This window comes from Danaus plexippus, chromosome 11 (genome assembly GCF_018135715.1).
Source record: "Danaus plexippus chromosome 11, MEX_DaPlex, whole genome shotgun sequence".
NCBI lineage: Eukaryota > Metazoa > Arthropoda > Insecta > Lepidoptera > Nymphalidae > Danaus > Danaus plexippus.
The window spans coordinates 5,842,671-5,861,577 of record NC_083544.1 but is presented as its reverse complement, the minus strand read 5'-3'; the positions used below and the strand labels follow the sequence as shown (position 1 = coordinate 5,861,577).

The 18,907-nt window shown below is 30.1% G+C and overlaps 1 protein-coding gene across 1 annotated transcript in view; it reads right to left on the bottom strand.

Moving 5' to 3' along the window:
* The window catches only part of LOC116765886 (uncharacterized), a 129,273-nt gene that overhangs the window by 94,766 nt on the left and 15,600 nt on the right, over positions 1 to 18,907 (bottom strand). Inside the window, exon 2 of the mRNA XM_061522067.1 lies at positions 34 to 993. Coding sequence (XP_061378051.1) covers positions 34 to 682 — 649 coding nt within the window. The 5' untranslated portion in view covers positions 683 to 993. The remainder of the gene's footprint in view (positions 1 to 33; positions 994 to 18,907) is intronic.

Genomic DNA, 18,907 nt, shown 5'->3' with positions numbered 1-18,907 from the left:
AATAGGCACTGCAACCCAAACTTTTTCAAAAACCTTCAAAAGATGATCGTTGAGTTGGAGGCGTCGATTGCGAGGAGTTGCGAGTGGAGTGTGTTGGGGAGGGAGTAGCTGCTGGCTCTGACTGAGGACGGGGTGGTAAAAGACTAAGGGAGGAAGTAGCAGGTGATGGGAAATGCGCCGCCGAGACATCAGAGCGACGGTCCGGTTCTGGAGTGGTGACGCGAATATTAGCACAAAATTCAGGAGTGCTTGCAACCTCAAAAAGAGCATCGAAATCTCTATCAAATATATTTTTTCTTGAAAATGCTGGTGTAGGAAGCGGTGCCGGCAATTCAAACTCTTCTAAGGCTGGAGTTCTTATAATTTTTCCCAACTCGTTGTCTTCATGGCGGCCGAGTTTTTTTAGGAGCTTGGCTTTAGTGCGCTCGCGCAGCTTAGCCGGCCGCTCAAGCGACGGCGTCGGCGAGGCCGGCGCGCGCTCCGCAAGCTCCGGGGGCGCCGTTTTGGGGATCGAGACGACGCGGGGCGGGGCGGGGGGTGAGGGCGGGGGATTCGCGTTGATCGGCGTGGGCGGCGGCGGCCCTATAATAATGTCAAGGGTCGGTCGCTGCCGCGGCCGGGGCAGCGAATGCGAGCTGTATGTCAGGGAAACTACTTCGTCCGCTGGATATATTACGTACATCCCTGGCGAGACCGCATCGCGCCGGCCCCCCGCGCCCTCCGAAGAGGTTCACGCGCGTCTTTCTTACTATCTCCCTTCTTTTTCTTAATATCTTTAAATTTTCTAGTTACGACGTATGTTTGATGATCACACTGAGTTAGCGTTCACAATAATAATGACCATGGAATGTTTCTTAGCGATGATTTTGACTTTTTATAATATGGAAGGACTAAGGAATGTTTTTTGGGGGAAAATTTGAGCTATAAATTGGAGGTAGGAAAATCTTCATTAAGTTTATGTTTGCTCCAAGGCCTTTTGATTCGTCTTCCACCCTTAAAAGAAGAAAGAAAAAGTAAATAATAATAAAAAACTCATGCCAATTATGTATAAATATTTTTACAATAAAAATGGGTGTGACAATAGTGCTAAAAATGTGTATAAAAGGTTGGTTTACATAATGAGATCTAAGACAGTCGCGAATATTCATTAAAATGAAACTAATATTTTTTGGATCTCTACACGTATTTAATTATTCTTGAAACTACATACTCCCGATGTTTCGGTTACTTTGCAGGAACCGTGATCACGGGCAGCCGAGATGTTTGTTGAGGTTGGTTTAATTAGCTCTGTTATCTAAACTCTTAAATACCTTTAATGTTTCTTTTCTGGCATTGTTATCAGTACGTTAATAGCATCCAGAAGCTACTCTGCCATAGAAGACATTTCTACTTTGTTCGTTTAAAATCCGCAAAAAATTTTGTGTGTTTGCCCAAATTTTGTTTGGCATACTTATGTTCTCTAAATACGCATATTTTAGATAATAATGGCACTTTTTCAATTATGTATAAAATATTCTTAGAATTTGGTACTTATTTTCTTTATAATTTCAATACGTACAATTGATGTTAAGTCTCAATGAAGAAATTTTGCATTTCATAGTTTATAAGTTCAAGAACCTCGGTATAAGAGGTATCCCGATAACTAGAGGGGAGATAAGCGGGTCGAGAGTCACAATGCTAAGGACGCAACTTCACGTTGAAATTTACTCAACATTTTACCTTAAATTTTGTAAGTTTTGATATTTTAGTCAAGATATTCAATTTATGTAATCTGTAGATATACAAAAGTTTGTCAAACCAAAAATATTATCCTTTTTATTTTATTCTTGTTAGGTATTTCTGTAGCCTTGTTATTTATTTTTATTTCTTTTTCAACCGGTGTTAGAGATTTTTTTATATTTCTGAACATTTTATTTTTAGCAAATTATAGTCGCATAAAAATATCATGTGAATTTAGGCTGTTTTGTTTGGATAATAAATATATAAATAGTTTTAAAAATGATTATAACTTTTGTTAGAATTCTAAGATTGATTATTCGGAAATGACGTCAGGGCCTCTGTAAATAAATAATAATTAGTATTTCTCGCTCTGTATACTTCTCATCTGTTGGACGCAGCATCAACTCAGCATCACATGACCATGCTCTATCTGTGTCACTTATTATGTTCTGGCTCAAACTATTACTATTATCATTGCCTATACTTATCATTTCCTGACCTTTTAAAGTTCCGATTGTACTTAACTGTAGAACTTCTTTTATTGTAGAATTTATAACTGAGATGAAAATTAATCGAATCCAAAATTTAAGATTCTTAGGTTTCAAAGTAAATTGAAATTGAGTGTCCATTTTTTTTACTTTTCTACATTGAACTGAAGAGGTTTCAATGTAATCCTTAGATAAATCTAGTAAGTATCCTATTTTATAAGATAATCCATTCCGTAATTAAAATCAAATATCTTGTTTATTATTTATGTGTTGCCATTTACTTAAAAACATTTATGTAGTATAGATTTTCAAAGCAAAGCCCAACGCGATGGACCCGGCACCCGCACGGTGAATCCATTGAATGCTAAGAGGTTTCGTCTCTATCTTTCACATTAACTATTTATTATTTTTGCATGCTTCTTTGAAGTTAAATTAGTTTTTACTTTCAGCCATTACAAATGTAATAGTTATAATATCTTGAAAGAATGTATGTATGTGGAAAAATTACTTTTATATTACACATTAAACTGGGTTTACCAACTTTTTACCCTATTCTTATATATACCAGCCAGAAAATTCTAAAATAATGCTTTATTTATGATTGAAACATTCTTTTAAAGTGAAAAAGAAAATTGAACCTATAATAATTAATATTTTTGCTGGATATGGAATTGATGTGAAGTTTTTTTTAATTATCATGTTCTCAATTTTTTTATAAATTTTCAAGAACTTAAAGTAATATGTATTAAAAAGTAAAGAAAATTGAGACTGATAATTAAATAATGGTCTTTGTTTTTTTTTTTCTCGTTATTATGTTGCAGTGTTACTAAAAATGTTAATAAGACAATAGAGTAAAAAAATTGTAGTATATGTTTTTTATAACATTTTTTTTTAATATTTTTTACTTTCTACATTTTGTTAAAACTTTTTCAATATATAAGTAGATATATATTTCTTAAACTATTAGAGAAAACATCCTAAAACTTATTATTCCGTAATTAATTTTTCATCAACATCTCTATTATTATTTTTTTGTATATTTTTACATTTCAACAGATAGTGTTGTTCACTTAGGATAAAAAATCCTCCTTTTGAATTTAAATATTTATCAATATTAACAAATTCAGAGCAATTACAATCATAAAGAATTTCGAAATATTTTGTTAGAAATATCACTTAAAAACATGAAAAGGAAAACTGTGTAATGGAAAATGAAAGTCACATTTGAATGACCCTAGAATTTTTGGATCCTTTATAGATATGCATTATGCGTGTCAAGTGTAAAAAAAAAACCACTTTCTTGTTTAACGAAAGCCTCAGCTTAGGCCAAAAATAATGAGGGGATTCCTCTGTATTAAGGGACACAGAAAATACATGTATAAAAATAATCCTATGTGATTATTTTTTTATAATTTTCTTTTTTATTTTCTATCATACTTTAAAAGTATTTAATATAAAACGATTTCTAAGGCTTAAATAATACAAAAGAGGTTTCTTAATATAAAAACTTTAAGTTCTTATTGTAATATTTTTTTTTGGGATTACAAAACAATCTGTTGATATGGTTTAGGCGTATACACAAGAAAGTTTCAATAATCTTGGATTGTCCTCTTTACACCCTTATTACTTATACCTTAGCCTAAATTCTTATGTCTCTATTTGTTTAAATACTTTTCAAGTTGAATTTTAATAGAAAGTGCTCATTTTAATAATACAACTTCATTATTTATATTGCGATGTACATTAATAAAACCATCCATCCAACCAATCTCTCAATCATATCCCTCCATTATATTGATAATGGGACTAAGTCTTTTCCCTAGAGATATAAAATTATGTCTGGGTCGGGTTTTGCAACAAATACATGTAAATGTAAATGTAAATGTACATGTAAATAGATATAAGATGTATTATATAATGTCAACATGTATTGCACTGAGTTTTTCTTTAAAATCAATAATACCATAATTGAGTTTAACTAAATGAAAGGAACTGAAAATACATTTGTAAAATTTATTTCAATTTATTAAAATTGTCTGGAAATTAGGTTGTTAATTTCAGAAGAAAGATTTTATCGTTTTTATATTTCCACACGATATACATATGTTATATATGTATTGTATCTAAACGATTACAGAAGTGTATGAAAACTAATTTGTTATAAATGTTAATTAATTCATAAAATGTTCTATGAATTTAAGTTAAAAATTATGAAATAACAATTTTTATATTTGTAAAATCTATTTTTTTTAATTTAAACATAAACCACTATTGCTTTTTTTAACGGCAACATTACAAATATACTTTTTACTGTTAAAAAATCTTATTTATTTTTTAATATGAAATAATAAAATAATTTATTTTATATATATTTCGTGAATTCTTTTTTATTCAATCATGTAACTGACAACGTATAGTATACGCTTTTTAATTTAATAATTTTTTGATATACTTTATATGAATACATTGAAACTTATATACCTTGAAAGTACAAACATTATTTCATTTGAATTAATGAATATTTTAGACACTAATTTATTGGTAGCTGTTTAAAGTGATAGAAAAATTATTATTCTTAAAATAAATTCAAAAACTGAAACAGTTAACTTTAACGTGTCTACCGATAAATGTAATAATAATCCACCAGGACTTGAGCCGTCGTGTTGATTTTAGGATTTTATCATTTAATCTTAATAAATATATTAATTAACATATACCTAACTGGTTTTTTTGTAATATGAAACAGGGGCAGGTCTTTAAAAAACATCCCCGCTAGACCCGGTGTCAGTTCACACATTTTAAGCTGAAAATTTTCGTTAATAACTGAAATTAATCTGATGAGACTATGTTTGGAAGTTGAAAAATTTTCCATTGTTTCACAACATGTTTCGATGAATACTTTATACATATAAGACCTTTTTTATATTATCTATAGTCCGGTAATTGAAACCCAATTTCAGCAGGGCTATATTTCATGTAAAGAGATTTTGAGTGAATGGAATATTTGATTATATCATATCAGCTACAGCTCCTTGATGTAATTCCGGTTTATTATTATTTCGTATTTAATATATATTTATGTTTATTCATAAAATGTATATTAAAAGCTGTTTTAAAAATGTATGTTTTGTTTGATGCTTCAGGTTCCTGTGCTGTTGTTGTTTAATTGTGGAAACAGAGAATAAACACAAATGACAGATCCGTGTCCAATTCTCGTTAGTGGTTGTCACATCAACATTTGAATGCAGAACTATTATTGTTGCATATATTTTTTTGCAACCAAACAAATGTAGCTAGATATAATAGGTAAGTACCAGATTCATGCGTATAGTTTACTACAAAAAACTCAATCAAAACTTTGAAATGAAAGTTGTTAAACTGTGAAACGTATTCTATTTTTCGTTAATCATCTCTTTCTGATAAAAATAAACTGATATGGTATATTTTAACCTGCACAAAACTAAAACTATTTTGGATAGACTTTAAAATCTACGATACGATAATAAGTTGTGCGCCGTTGAGTGTAAACTTCATTAAAATTAATTTTAAATCAACAAATACAGCCGACCATGTACCTATGTTTGGTATCGCATTATAATATATTAATGTTGTGAGGCAGTCATGCAAGCCTCATTGCGAAGTACTCGACCTCTTTCTAGTACTCTCTCGCAGTCACTCATTTGTCTTTGTTACATTTCAACAGATTTCCCCGTCTTATTCATGTGTATTTTTGATAATACAAAATAATATATGTATATTAATGGTTTCTAATATTTTGTAATAAAACAGTTATCGTGACCTTTCCATGCCTTTGCACTTTACTTTCATCTTGTCTGCCCGTGATCACGTTTGCTGCAAGTGTTATTTATAATATATATATATATTCAATATTTGAAAGACGTTGAGATAAATTTATATGATAATTCATGTAGCAATAAATATTAGGTTATACTAGATCTGATTTGTTTACAATCCGATTGCCAGTAAATAAACTATTCTTGAATGATTAATATCCGCTAACGAATTATTAGGTATGACTAACAAAACTTACATTACTTCGTGTAATGTAATATGAGAAAAACGGTCCGTAAATGAAATTAAAAAAATTAAATGTAGTTAATTAACATTTTAAGCATTTGAAGCTGTCTTCATAGAATTCGCATTTTCGTCAGTTTGATATTAATTAAATAACCTATTGTATTCTGAAGCGGTTACTGATATTTTTACTGATATTTTATACTATGATATTTTCCATAATTTTCTAATCTACGTGGTGTCATACATTTTTTACCTTAAACAGATTGATCTTGAAAAGTCCGAGACAGTTTGTTTAACTTTTACTGTACTTAGCTATGAAACTCTTATAACTTTAAAAGTAATAAGAATTGTTGGAAAAAATTTGTATCAAATATATTTCAGGGTTTTTATTGAAAATGTATTATATAATTTATAAATGACACAGGCAAGCGTTACAATAAGTAACTTTGTAAATATATATAACAAATGATATTTAACAAACGACAGTATAAAAATATTTTGTGCTATATGCATCGAATATGCTTTACATTAAGCTCTACAAATATCTAACACAATCTATAGGTGCCTGTGATGGGGTTTGTAAAATTAATTTTATTACACAAAACAAACCGCCACCGGTGTGTAAGGCATACTGCCAGTGACATCAACCGTCTAGGATGCCAGTAAAACGGTTTTGTAGATCGAGATAATTTACCACACCAGCCATACAATGGCGCTATTGCATACCTATATTTCTATTACAGCGGAAGGAATGGAACGCTATTAATATTTTCCTTTCATTTGCTGGTAGACGGAGATGAAGATTTAACTGGAAACATTCTGGGACGAGATATTAATATCGTATAGAGTATTGATAACCTAATTCCTTTTATACCTTCTCATATTCTGTTTTTTATGAGCTCCCTTGTATATTAATAAGTAATTAAATATTAATGCTCGGTTTCGGTAGGCCCGGTTTTATAACTTAAACTTCAAAATATTTTTCATGATTTTTATAGTTAACACGTCTTTTTCACGATATGTAATACGTATCTTTTATGGTGTAACATTTTTACGAGATATTAAAATTTAACGCTGTTATTAGAAGTAATTAATAAATGTCCGTTAAATTTAAACTTTATTCAAAAATCATCAAATACCAACTGTTCTATATTAATCTCGAACATTTAGGATTATAAAATATTATACCTATTTTTGCCGTACGTACAGAAAGAACATGATATGTTCTGTACTTAATATGATTGTTAAAAAGAAAAGGTATTTTTTTAAGAACAATTAATTACACTAACTATACTCGTAAGTACCTTGAACAGTTCACTTAACTTAATGATGGAAATGGAAATCATTCATCGGAAATCTTAATAAGGATTGGTTAATTGGCGTAACTTTTAAGCTCGCAATCCATTCTATTATTGAAGTAATTTAATTTGCCACTTGAGTAGAATTTTTATATTAACTTGTATATATCAATCTTTCAATATTAATTCTTGTAAATATTGTAATTATTTTAAATTAATAATCATATCTCAATTATACAAATAAATTAAGTAGTCACGCTTGAATTAACACATTAGTTAAACCTTTCATAATTAAAAGTAAGGAGACCATTTGTTTTTAATTTCAAATGAAAACATAAAAGAAAAATCGAATGTTTGAAGAATCTCATTAATTTTGAGTATGATTTAATAAAAAAAAAAAATTAACAATTTTATTTTATATTAAAGTCCTATTGTATGGTATGTGTCATTTTTTAATTACAATTAAAAAATAATGTATGATTTTTTACTGCCTAAATGAATGGAATACAGAAGTACGAGTGACAAAAAAACAGAATACGATATTTAAGTTACAATATTTAAGCAATAAAAAGTTATTTCTCAGTGAAATGTATAAATATTACAAAACATGTACTATTACAAAAAAAAAAAACAAAAATTATGGAAAGTATTTTGAACAGAAACAGAGTCACGTTCACGGAAAAACAATTAAGTTCTTCGAAGTGCGTCAGATGTGAAAACGTGACGGCTCTATGTAAGTTATGAATTTCTGCAAGAATTTAATAGTTATAGGGGTTTCTGCTACTAAGAAAGGTGCATGGGAACGTATTTCCATTTCCATTATGCGAATAAGTAATTCCGTTAGGATTAACTACATATTATAGGATAATAGTATATATGTATGTATAGACTCTAAAATTATGGTATAAGGCTTTTCCAATGAGTCATAATCGATGATCGATGTAATAGAGGGAAGTTGGAAATAAATGCTATTAATTTCATTTTTGTCTAAACCCCACGTGAGTTATGGAAGGATTAAGAATAATCTATTATCTTTAATGAAATAGAATATTTGTGAAACAGTATTTTTATATTGTTTGAACCTTATTAAGAAACAAGATAACAAATATTAACTACGTTTTAGTCACACATTTTTTTTTACTTTCAACATGTCAACTAAATAAGGAATTATATTATTATGTAATTACTTCGAATCGGAATATACAAATGAAAACAACGAAATATTATTTCTTGTAAATTTTTAACATACAGAATTTGAGAAATATATATTTATATATATATAAAAAGAACACAATCTCGTTATACTACGTACACTAAATACCTTTCGTTAAGATTTTTTTTTGCCAGCAAATTTGATATTCGAGTAATTATCTGCAATCAATTAACTTTCAATTCATTCGATAAATTCACGTGTAGATTTTGTAAACGAGAATTGAAGAGTCCGCATATAAAAATAACTGAAATGGCTGCTCAGTCAGTTATTCGGTAAATTGCTATTGTACCGACATCTACTAAAGGAACCGATTCGAAGTGGCTTAAGGGATTCAGATCGACTGTTCGTATAATATGTTCGTTCGAAATTAGTTCACAGCGGAAATATGTCCTTTGTTAGGTATAATATAGTATATATAGGAATAGTATAGAAAAGTGAAATTCCACTAGGCAATGAAAATAGACTTTGTAGAAAAAATTTAAACTTATGATAATTAATTACATTTAAAACGTAATTAATACAAATTTTTCGGTAATTTTAATTAATATGATATATAAGGCGTTTTATTATTGTTATTTAATTTTAAAGAAGTTGTGACACAACCTGTGAATAATCACAAAATAATTCAAATTCATTATTATGTAAATACAATTAAATATTATCACAACATATCTATATAAAAGCAAATTATTTATTTGAAAAAAAAAATTTTGAAATACATATGTTTTTGGAATAGGTCCATATTTCTAAATATAATACCAAAAAGGGTATGATAATAACAATAGAAAAACCGGATCCGCCATTATTGTTGCTTTATTAGATATCTGGGCTATTTCTAAAATATATGTATGTATTTGCTGAGTTTTGCGGTGAATTAAATGGGTTTATCTATTATGTTTTATACAATAAATAAGTTTTGATTGTTAAATATAAAGAGAAATTTCATTATTACTGTTAAATTGGACAAGGCAGGAAAATTTGATTAACATTTGTTATTGAAATAATTATAGGGATATATAATGAATCTTTGACTGATTAAGACGAGACGGAACCTCTTAGCTTTCAATGGATTCACCGTGCGGGTGTCGGGTCCATCTCGTTGCAGGGGGAGGAGATTCAACAGTGCCTCGGACTTGCGACACAGATGTAGGTTTAAGGGGCCCCTATCTAACTCGCGTTAAACGCTCACCTCCACTTAGATATTAGTTCTGGACAGGCCTAAGTCTTTTAGTAGGTTGTAGAGAGATTTTGGCGTTATACCTCTCGCTCTCACTTCTACCATGTACAAATCCACGATGGATCTATTTGTTGTGAATTCATTAGTGAGCTCGTAATATTTATTGACCTTGCTGGGGATGTTGGTTTCCCAAGGAACCGTAAGCTCTATTATCACAATGCGCTTTAAAATTATCGAATACATAAATATATCTGGTCCGAAAGCCGACGCACAAATATCCTTTGGGATTTTGTATTGTTTTTCATACGTATCCATCATTATAGTCCAATCCGAAGCCATTTTAATGATAGAGTAAGTCTTGACTTTTGATTTTGTAGCCCTACTTCCTTCTCTCACAAAACCCACTGATCGCTCGTTTGTGGTTATTTCCCTTTACGCTCTGGCTACCGAAAGACAAACCGCTTCACGTATGATTTCCAGAACCCTATCGTGACGACGCGAGTATTGACCATTATCCAGGAGTTCCTTACATCCCACCAGCAAATGCTTAGCAGTTCCAACTGCCTTTCCACAGATATAGCAAGTTTTTTCGGTATCTTTACCCCATCTTATTAAATTACTCTGATCTAGGAGAGTCATTTGGAACGTATTGACAAAATTTTAGCAGTGCTGGCGACCAATCATGAATTATGGTGCACATTTTAGTGCTCATGAGATGCAAAAATCTCCTATGTCTAACCACTCTTTCTGCAACTGTAAACTCATTGCATGGATCTTATATTTATCATTCTCGTCATGCCGAATAAAAGACTTCAATATATCGGTATCTTGGGCCTTCTTGCTTGATCCTAACCCTACTCTATTACTTTGTGCTCCTATCATAAACTGCTTATGGAATTAAAGTCGTACTCTAGCTTTGGGGTAGGTATCTTTGTCTTTTGGAAGCGATGTAATGACTTCATTATGGATTTCCCCAGAATATATATCGTGGAGAGTCTTAGGTGTTTATAAAGCTCCGATGGCCTTTTCAGACTCATCCCAAAACTATTGCGATCCTTTAATAAAGTTGATGAATCCGCCGTTAGCGCGAGCACGGGCCACAACTTCAACATCTTTATGACGCCTGCATCTAATTTTGATAACAGGGTTCTATTAAAATCATAGACGAGGAAAAGCCAATTTAAATGTGAAGTTAGGTAATTGTCGTAGATGCAAGCTTTTTTGACGTTACTGATCTGTTGGCTATCTACCTTGTTGAGATCGTTTAAAAAGCTATCTACTAATTCTTCTAAAGATGGAATACGACCTATATTATTAATCTTACGACCGAAAAATTTAAATGGTGCATTTTCCGTAACTGTAGAAACGCATTGACCGCCTAACGATAATCCCGGATCGTATGAGGTATATCTTGTATTCCGCCTACCGAGACACAGGCAGTGACATTTATTTGGTTTTGTCCTCAATCCATCCGTCCGCTTACAGAATTTATCCACTTCATCTAATAGTACCTGACAGTGTTGGGTTACGTGTCAGTATTGCCAGATCGTCAGAGAAGGCTAAAATGGATTCTGTGTATTTATTATTGAACTTGAACCGATACCCCCATTTTTTCTAATTGCTGATTAGTTTGTCTACTATGATATTAATTACAATATTAAATACTATTGGAAAATAACAACAACCTTGAAATAGTCCTACATTGTAACTAAATTTTTTTATTATAGTATTTCCTTATAATTGAGAATTGAATTTACAAAACCTTTTGGCTCATTGGCTAGACCTAAAAAATTGTTCAACTTTAGTTGTTATAGGGTATAAGGAATATATTGATACAAGGAAAAATAACTTTATTAAGTGGTTTAAACATATAAGATTGAAATTATAAAAAATTTCTTATAACATTCCCTAGGACGTGCTTCACGGATTGAGTCATAAATATTAATAAAGTCCCTACGCTATTAAGATACCTTTAATCATGTTTCATGAAATCGTAATATAATTAACAACGGTATAATAACTTTTATCATATATTATAAATGGTATTTTTTATAAACAATATTAGCTTTATTACATGAAAATTCATTCAAGTATGAGCAAGGATTTTTAACTGTAGTAGCAAGAAAGTTTCGGGACTGTTTAAGGTTTTCGGAATTTCCAAATAAACTTCGAATAGCAACTTTACCTCGATCTTTCTTAATCTTTTATTAGAGGATGCTAGACAAATATGATTTTAAATGATTTGTATACCTTAGATTTATATACGCTAGGAACTAGAAAGAAATTTGTTTTCTTGTTTTGGTTATAATATTTGTAAAACATCTTTGTAATGGAAGATGGCTACTAGTGAAAAACTTTGTTATTTGTTTTGTAATGTCACGGGTAAACTTACATACAGTCGTCAAATAATGGATAAGTATTTTTTATGACATAAAATTATTTAAATAAAAAATATTAATTACCTACCAAAAGAAATCACGGGTACTAGGTTAAATGTATTTTATAATTTAAGATAAAGTAATAAAACATAATTTTTTTTTGTTCATCGTTGGTCTACAATAAGCTAAAACGGCCACTCCTGTTGTTTGGATGATGAATCGATGGAAGCACAAAATTATCATATTGTGCAAAATGTTATCTGCGAAGTATGAATCTGCAATAAATATTACTAAAGACTTCATCAAAAATCTGTCAAAACACTTCTACATGTAAAATATGCTGTTGTTTTGAATTGGTGATGAATATTTAAATAGAAACTTCAAAATAAAAATGGACCGGGTATTTTTTTTAAACTGTAGTCTTTTTAGATTTAAATCTCTTGAGTCTTTTTCATCACAAATTAATGTATCTAATTAATTATTTGTTGGATTATAACCAGTTTCAAAGTGTAGGTGTGCTTCAAGCTCGTATCAAATGACTTCAAAGACATTTTCATAATTACTTTCTACGATCTTTGACTCCGTTGTAAGGCTTCAGAATTTTATTTATCTGTCAAGCCTTCACTGGAAATATCGAAATAAATATCAATATCTTTGAATGTAAGTGAAAAAGAACAAACATTTTATGAAATTAATTAAATTCCCTGATTTAATTTATTAAAAAATCCCAGGAGTAATAAAACTGAATGATCACAATGTCTATGAAAGTTTTTACTTGTTGACATCAATTTAAATTTAACGGTATCATTTTTGACACCCCTAACCTTTAAAGTAGTGAGTCTCAATAGGAAAATTTAATTACATAGGAATATAATTTAATCTTGAAAATATTTTAATATGACAGACAATTATATAAATGGCTTTTATTTATAGAAGTTGTTCCACTAAATGCAATAAAAAGTGTAGTGTAATTAAAATACAAGTACATGCAAAAAAATATACTTTTACACCAGGGAACAGTATTCTGTTCCTCTATCAACACTAATGTTAGGGTAAAACTTCTGGGGATATCTTTTGACATGAAGTTTAAAAAGATAAATAGCTAATGTGTCTGTATACTATACGTAATATAAAAATTTGCATATCAGCATATGTGTGCTTGTGTACTAGCGTTTTTGTGTGTATACGTATATGCGTGTCTTCATGTATGTGCCTGTGCGTGTAGTCATGAATGCGTAAGTATATAGTTGCAGACCCATAAAAATGAAATATTTATGTTTGTTTCTATGTATCTTTGCCTATAACAATGAAGAAATAACACACAGTATATTTTTCTATTTATTATATTATTTCTAGGAAATTTTAATTTTGTAAAAGTAATATTATATAGAGTATAAAAAGAAAGCGTGTGGGACAAAACCTATTAATGTTGGAACAAAATTATGTTCGAAATGTTTATAGGTCTTAAAAATTTTATAAAAATATGCAAAAATTTCCTATTTAAAAATTTCCTTTCGCTGACATCAAAAGTAAATTATCATTTTTTTCCGTGAAAAAGAACAATATTTATCTATCTTTACTCCAAAATTCCCATAAAAACGAAACCTTGAAATGCGACCACATACAAGAAATAATATTTATAAATCAGTTTACTTCGAAAGTGTTAAGAAAAAACTATACAGAAATAACCTTTGATTTAATTTGAGCTTAAAGGGTCACTCTATTTTAGTATTGAATAGAAACCTCGATAGTGCTTTATGTTTCACTCTTTTGGTTCTCATTTAAACCTAAGATCGTGTCATTCGGTATACTTCAAACCCTTTTATCTTGTTAACTTCAAATTGGATACGGCTCTTTGATTAATGTTCCATGAGATCAGACATGTGTTCTTCTTACGTGTATAAACAGTGCAATATAATGATATAAATTTCCTTTATGTATATGTTATGGAAAAGAATATTAAAAGCCGTAACTTGTGTTTTGTTTGACTTTAATTAGTAAGTTGTTACACAAGAGGATGATATTTTTGTTTAGCGACAATATGTATTTGATGTATTCTCAAGTTAATCAAAGTAAACATAAATATTATTTTTTGTAAATGTCACATACATTCACATTTGTGTATTAAAATTTCGATGCAAACCCTAAGGCCACGAGCGTGGTGCTCACACACCTCTACCCGAATTAATTAAGTAAAAGGGTTGGTATCCAAGGTAACGTTATTTTGAACTTAAAAATTACACATCTGTTGTTCAAGTTTAATTGAGGATGGGAGCAAATGGTTAAAATTTCTCTTTGTGGTATTTCAGTCATATAAGATGACAAAAATGTGTTTTTTGGGAAAAATATTTACTCATCTTACGATGTTGGTCCTCTAAAGTATAAGTTTATGATTTGTACCGTTAAATTTTATCGACATAGTTGCTATCTTACATCTGGCTCAAGAGACAGCTAGACGCCGCATAACTAAATTCGTTACCGAGCACTTCAGACTTCAGACGGTATATCTGGAGAGATGGGAACTTTAAAATATTTGTAGTTATCTTATATTCTGCTAGAAATATTATGTAAGTATAAAGTACAACTCAATCAGACAATATAATAACTTAAAGTTAAGTTAAAAGGAGATTCATATATATATATATGTTTAGTTCCATAAAATTGTATAAAACTCACTGAATTGCATAAAAGCCCTTTATACTATGTAGTATATTTGGGCAAACACAACGTATTTTACTTCGAATACACTCACAATAGAAAATGGATTGTGGGAAGAAATAGAAATATGTATATTATTTCATAATTATTTCTAACATATCAAGAATGATAAAATTTTTAATGAATGCTATATAAATGTGGATGTGTGGAGATCTGCTACTCATAAATATTAATATTCTGCTTTTAACGATTTCAAATTTATTGACCATTTATATTATAAACCGTGACATGTTAATAATATTAGGAGATTATTAGGGTTGATGCAAAAAATTATTCTATTATTCGCTTTGTTAACGATTTTATGGAACTAAAAATAGTTGAACCTATTAAAATTAAATTGTTAAGCTAAATTTTATCGTTACTGGGAGTAAGCGGATTGAGCGTCTAGATATTTTTCTCTTGGTTATTTTTAAATTATTTCTTATTATTGAACTCTTTCAGCTTGACTTGACGAATTATTGAATTGATTAAATGACAAATTTGTTGCTTATGCTTTAAAATCTAGAGGCAGTATATATGTTTTTAATATATACATCAAAACCATTTGTTTTTAGTTAGTTCTGGACACTTTTTATCATCACATCTGATTGTAAGAAGAAAAAAATCTTAAAGGATAAACGTACTTCCTACGTAAAGACCTGTTCCTTTTTACCGTAATGTCCTCAAAATTCTAAATGAAATGGAACTCTGATGCTGTTAAATTATTCCAATCCTGGGGTGCGTTCATGCGAAAAAAGAAAGCTTATCGACTCATCCGTATACGAGAAGAAATTATTACAAAAGGATGGAGGCTTACCGTGTGTCTAGTTGCCTGCCAGTAAAGAGGGGAGAAAAAAATTCCAAATAATCTTTGAAATGTATCCGTCAATATACCGAGAGGTTGGCTAGTTTACACCAGTGCTCAAAGTTGACTAGATTGATTTAAACAAAATCTAAGTTACGAATAAGCCTCTTTTCAGCTCTCCACGAAGACCAAAGCTGGCGGGTAACTTTGGTAGCAACTGTCCAACCGTGGCAGTAAAACTCCCTACACGACTGGCCATATTCCTTGAACTTGTCAAGCAATAAAATACTGTTTTACTTTGACGAAGTAACCAAGATTACTTGCAGTCACATTAGGCTTCAACAAACCGTTCCAAGAAAGGGTTTAGGACATCCCAGTAACCTTAATATCATTCTAAAGTTTTGAGGTGAACGGACTCTTCTTGGCTGTAAAAAGACATGCTTTTGATTTGTTGGCTTAAATTTTCAAAGCTTGGCGTAAGCCCAATCTGAGTCTGCCTAAAGTAATAATGCGATCAACCATGGCTTCTTTCCAGTTCAATTTAATCTGGTGTGACTGGAGACCTAGATTGATAGCAATCAATAACTGTGCTGTCCTCTGCATTACTAAATGTCAGGTCTGTTCCCGTTAATGTGAGGCAAAAGAATGCTTGCAGAAAGAACAATCCCCTGAGGAATCTCTACGTTAATCACCATTGACTCAGACCAGCAACAACTTTTAGAGCAGGATACCTCGGGAAGTCACAATTCCAGTAAATTACAAAATTTGATATACCATAGCTAAAACGCTAAACCAGAATTGTTGGTCACTATCAAAACCATTGTCTTCAACGTGTGCAATAAGGCGTCCATACTATATACGTTAAATTATCTTACTTGGGATGGTGGCAAATGAAATAATTCAATTAACATAACAAGAAATTAGTTTTTGTAAATGAACATAGGTGTATTGATTATTATAATATCTATAATAATTTTATCGTGATAGTAAAAGTTATTCTAGAAGATTTTATAGAATTTAAAATGTAGGTATACATATGTATTGAAGTTAAAAGTTACAAAGGATTGCAAAACTGAAAAGTAAATACAAATACATATTGCTTATAAACTAGGTACAAACAAAGCATTTGGTTAAATGTAGTTACTTCTTTACAAAGTTTCTTCAAGTTAATATATATCTTTGAGCTTCCTGTATAGTATATATATTAAATATGTTTTATTTCATACTTCCACGTTATTAAAATAAATTAATGAGGGTCAATTTATCTGAGCTAATAATTAGTTCAACTGTTTCATTATAATTTAATAAATAAATTGAGCGTAATGAGATCTAAGATTTCCGCGAGTTTTATTTATTTAAATGAAACTAATATTTTTGGGAGAAACTATGCGTGATTTATTTTTGTAAAAAACTACATACTCCCGATGTCTCGGTTACTTTTCAGCAACCGTGATCACGGTTGCTGAATATTGATTGCTGAAAATTTCATTTAAATTGAGCCTATTTTATTTTGGTCAATATAAATGAACAGATACTGTGTATTTATATTCTTTTTATAAAGAACTGATATTTTTAATGAACTATCACTATCGTATCTCTTTTACTTGACGATGGAAAAATTGAATTATGTACGATCACGTACTCTCAATCACTTTTAAAAGCAATTCACAACGTATAAAATAAAAATACGCTGTAATTTAAATGGATATAGCTTCTTAAATACATTTTATATTACTCTGTGAATAAAATACGATCATTTCACGTGCCGTTATTTTTTCCTTTCAGAATATGACGCTATAAAAAAACTTGCGTTTGGGTTACACAGAATTAATTACACAAAAAGTGTCTTAATTAAAGTACGTTTTATAAATGTTACCCTTATTTAGGTTACCAGGGTGCGTTCTATGAGAAAAATAGGTCCAGGTGGATGTGTTTTTAGTGGAGGAATTTTGCGGAAGGTTAATTGTGATATAGTGGTCATGCAAACTACGGTTTAGAAGATTTTTTTATTTCGATATTTTAGATCTAAATAATTCGTTTAAACAATAACCAAATAAGTTATTAAAGGTACCTTACAGTACAGGTTATTTGGTTATTTGTTTAGAACTGAATGGATTTGTGTTAGCCGATTAAGCATATTCTGTTTTAAGATTGTAAATTTAATAGTCATATTAATATAAAATGAAATATTGATAAATTAAAAATATTTATTGGTTGTATTTAATAGTGGCATTGTGTTTTAAAATATTATTTAAGATTATTTAGCGCTGTATTTTTATTGTTTCGTTTTCTCATTTAACGTATCAGTTACGGCATGGCATAGAAATTAGAATACTCGGAGTCATTATCATAAAATGTTTTTAATAACCTTATTTAATCCTATAGGTAGTTGAAATTGTTCTTTAACTTATTTTTAAAATCTCTGCCTAACGTATATCCAACAAAATTCTGGCACTACCAGATAATGAGATGCCAAAATAGATTGAGCTGATGTACGCTTTGACACATTTTATTTAGCGGCCAAGTGCGGCACATATTAGGCCACTCACGTATCTTTGGATATAATAATAAAATATTGTTTAGTAATTAAGATAAGTAATAATTATTTTATTAGGCAAATAATATATATGTCAGTAAATTGGCTAAATATATTCTACATATAATTCTGAATAAATTTCTATTTTGACAATTATGATCAAGAGAAAATTAAACCACAATTTAGTTTGTAATATTCACTAACAATACAAAGAGTTCACAAGACCATTTCGATACTATTTTTATTATAAACTGGACACTTAAATTTAAAAAAAAGTGAGATATTATTTTATTTATTTATTAATAGCGAAAGTTCATTCCATTTATCACAGAGGGCGTTTTTTCTTCATGATATGTTGTGTATTTAGATCGATGGAAATTCAGTGAAGCTGTTCTCACAGTCTTCAATTTCAATTTAACTTTGAAACAATAGCACGGGTGAACCCAAAAGAAAGACGCCCTGGGGAGCAAAATGGAACTATGGGTCGCAGTATATAACTATCGTAAATTTTCTTTAATTTATTTTTGTTTAAAAACAAGCATGCTATGATGCCATTAT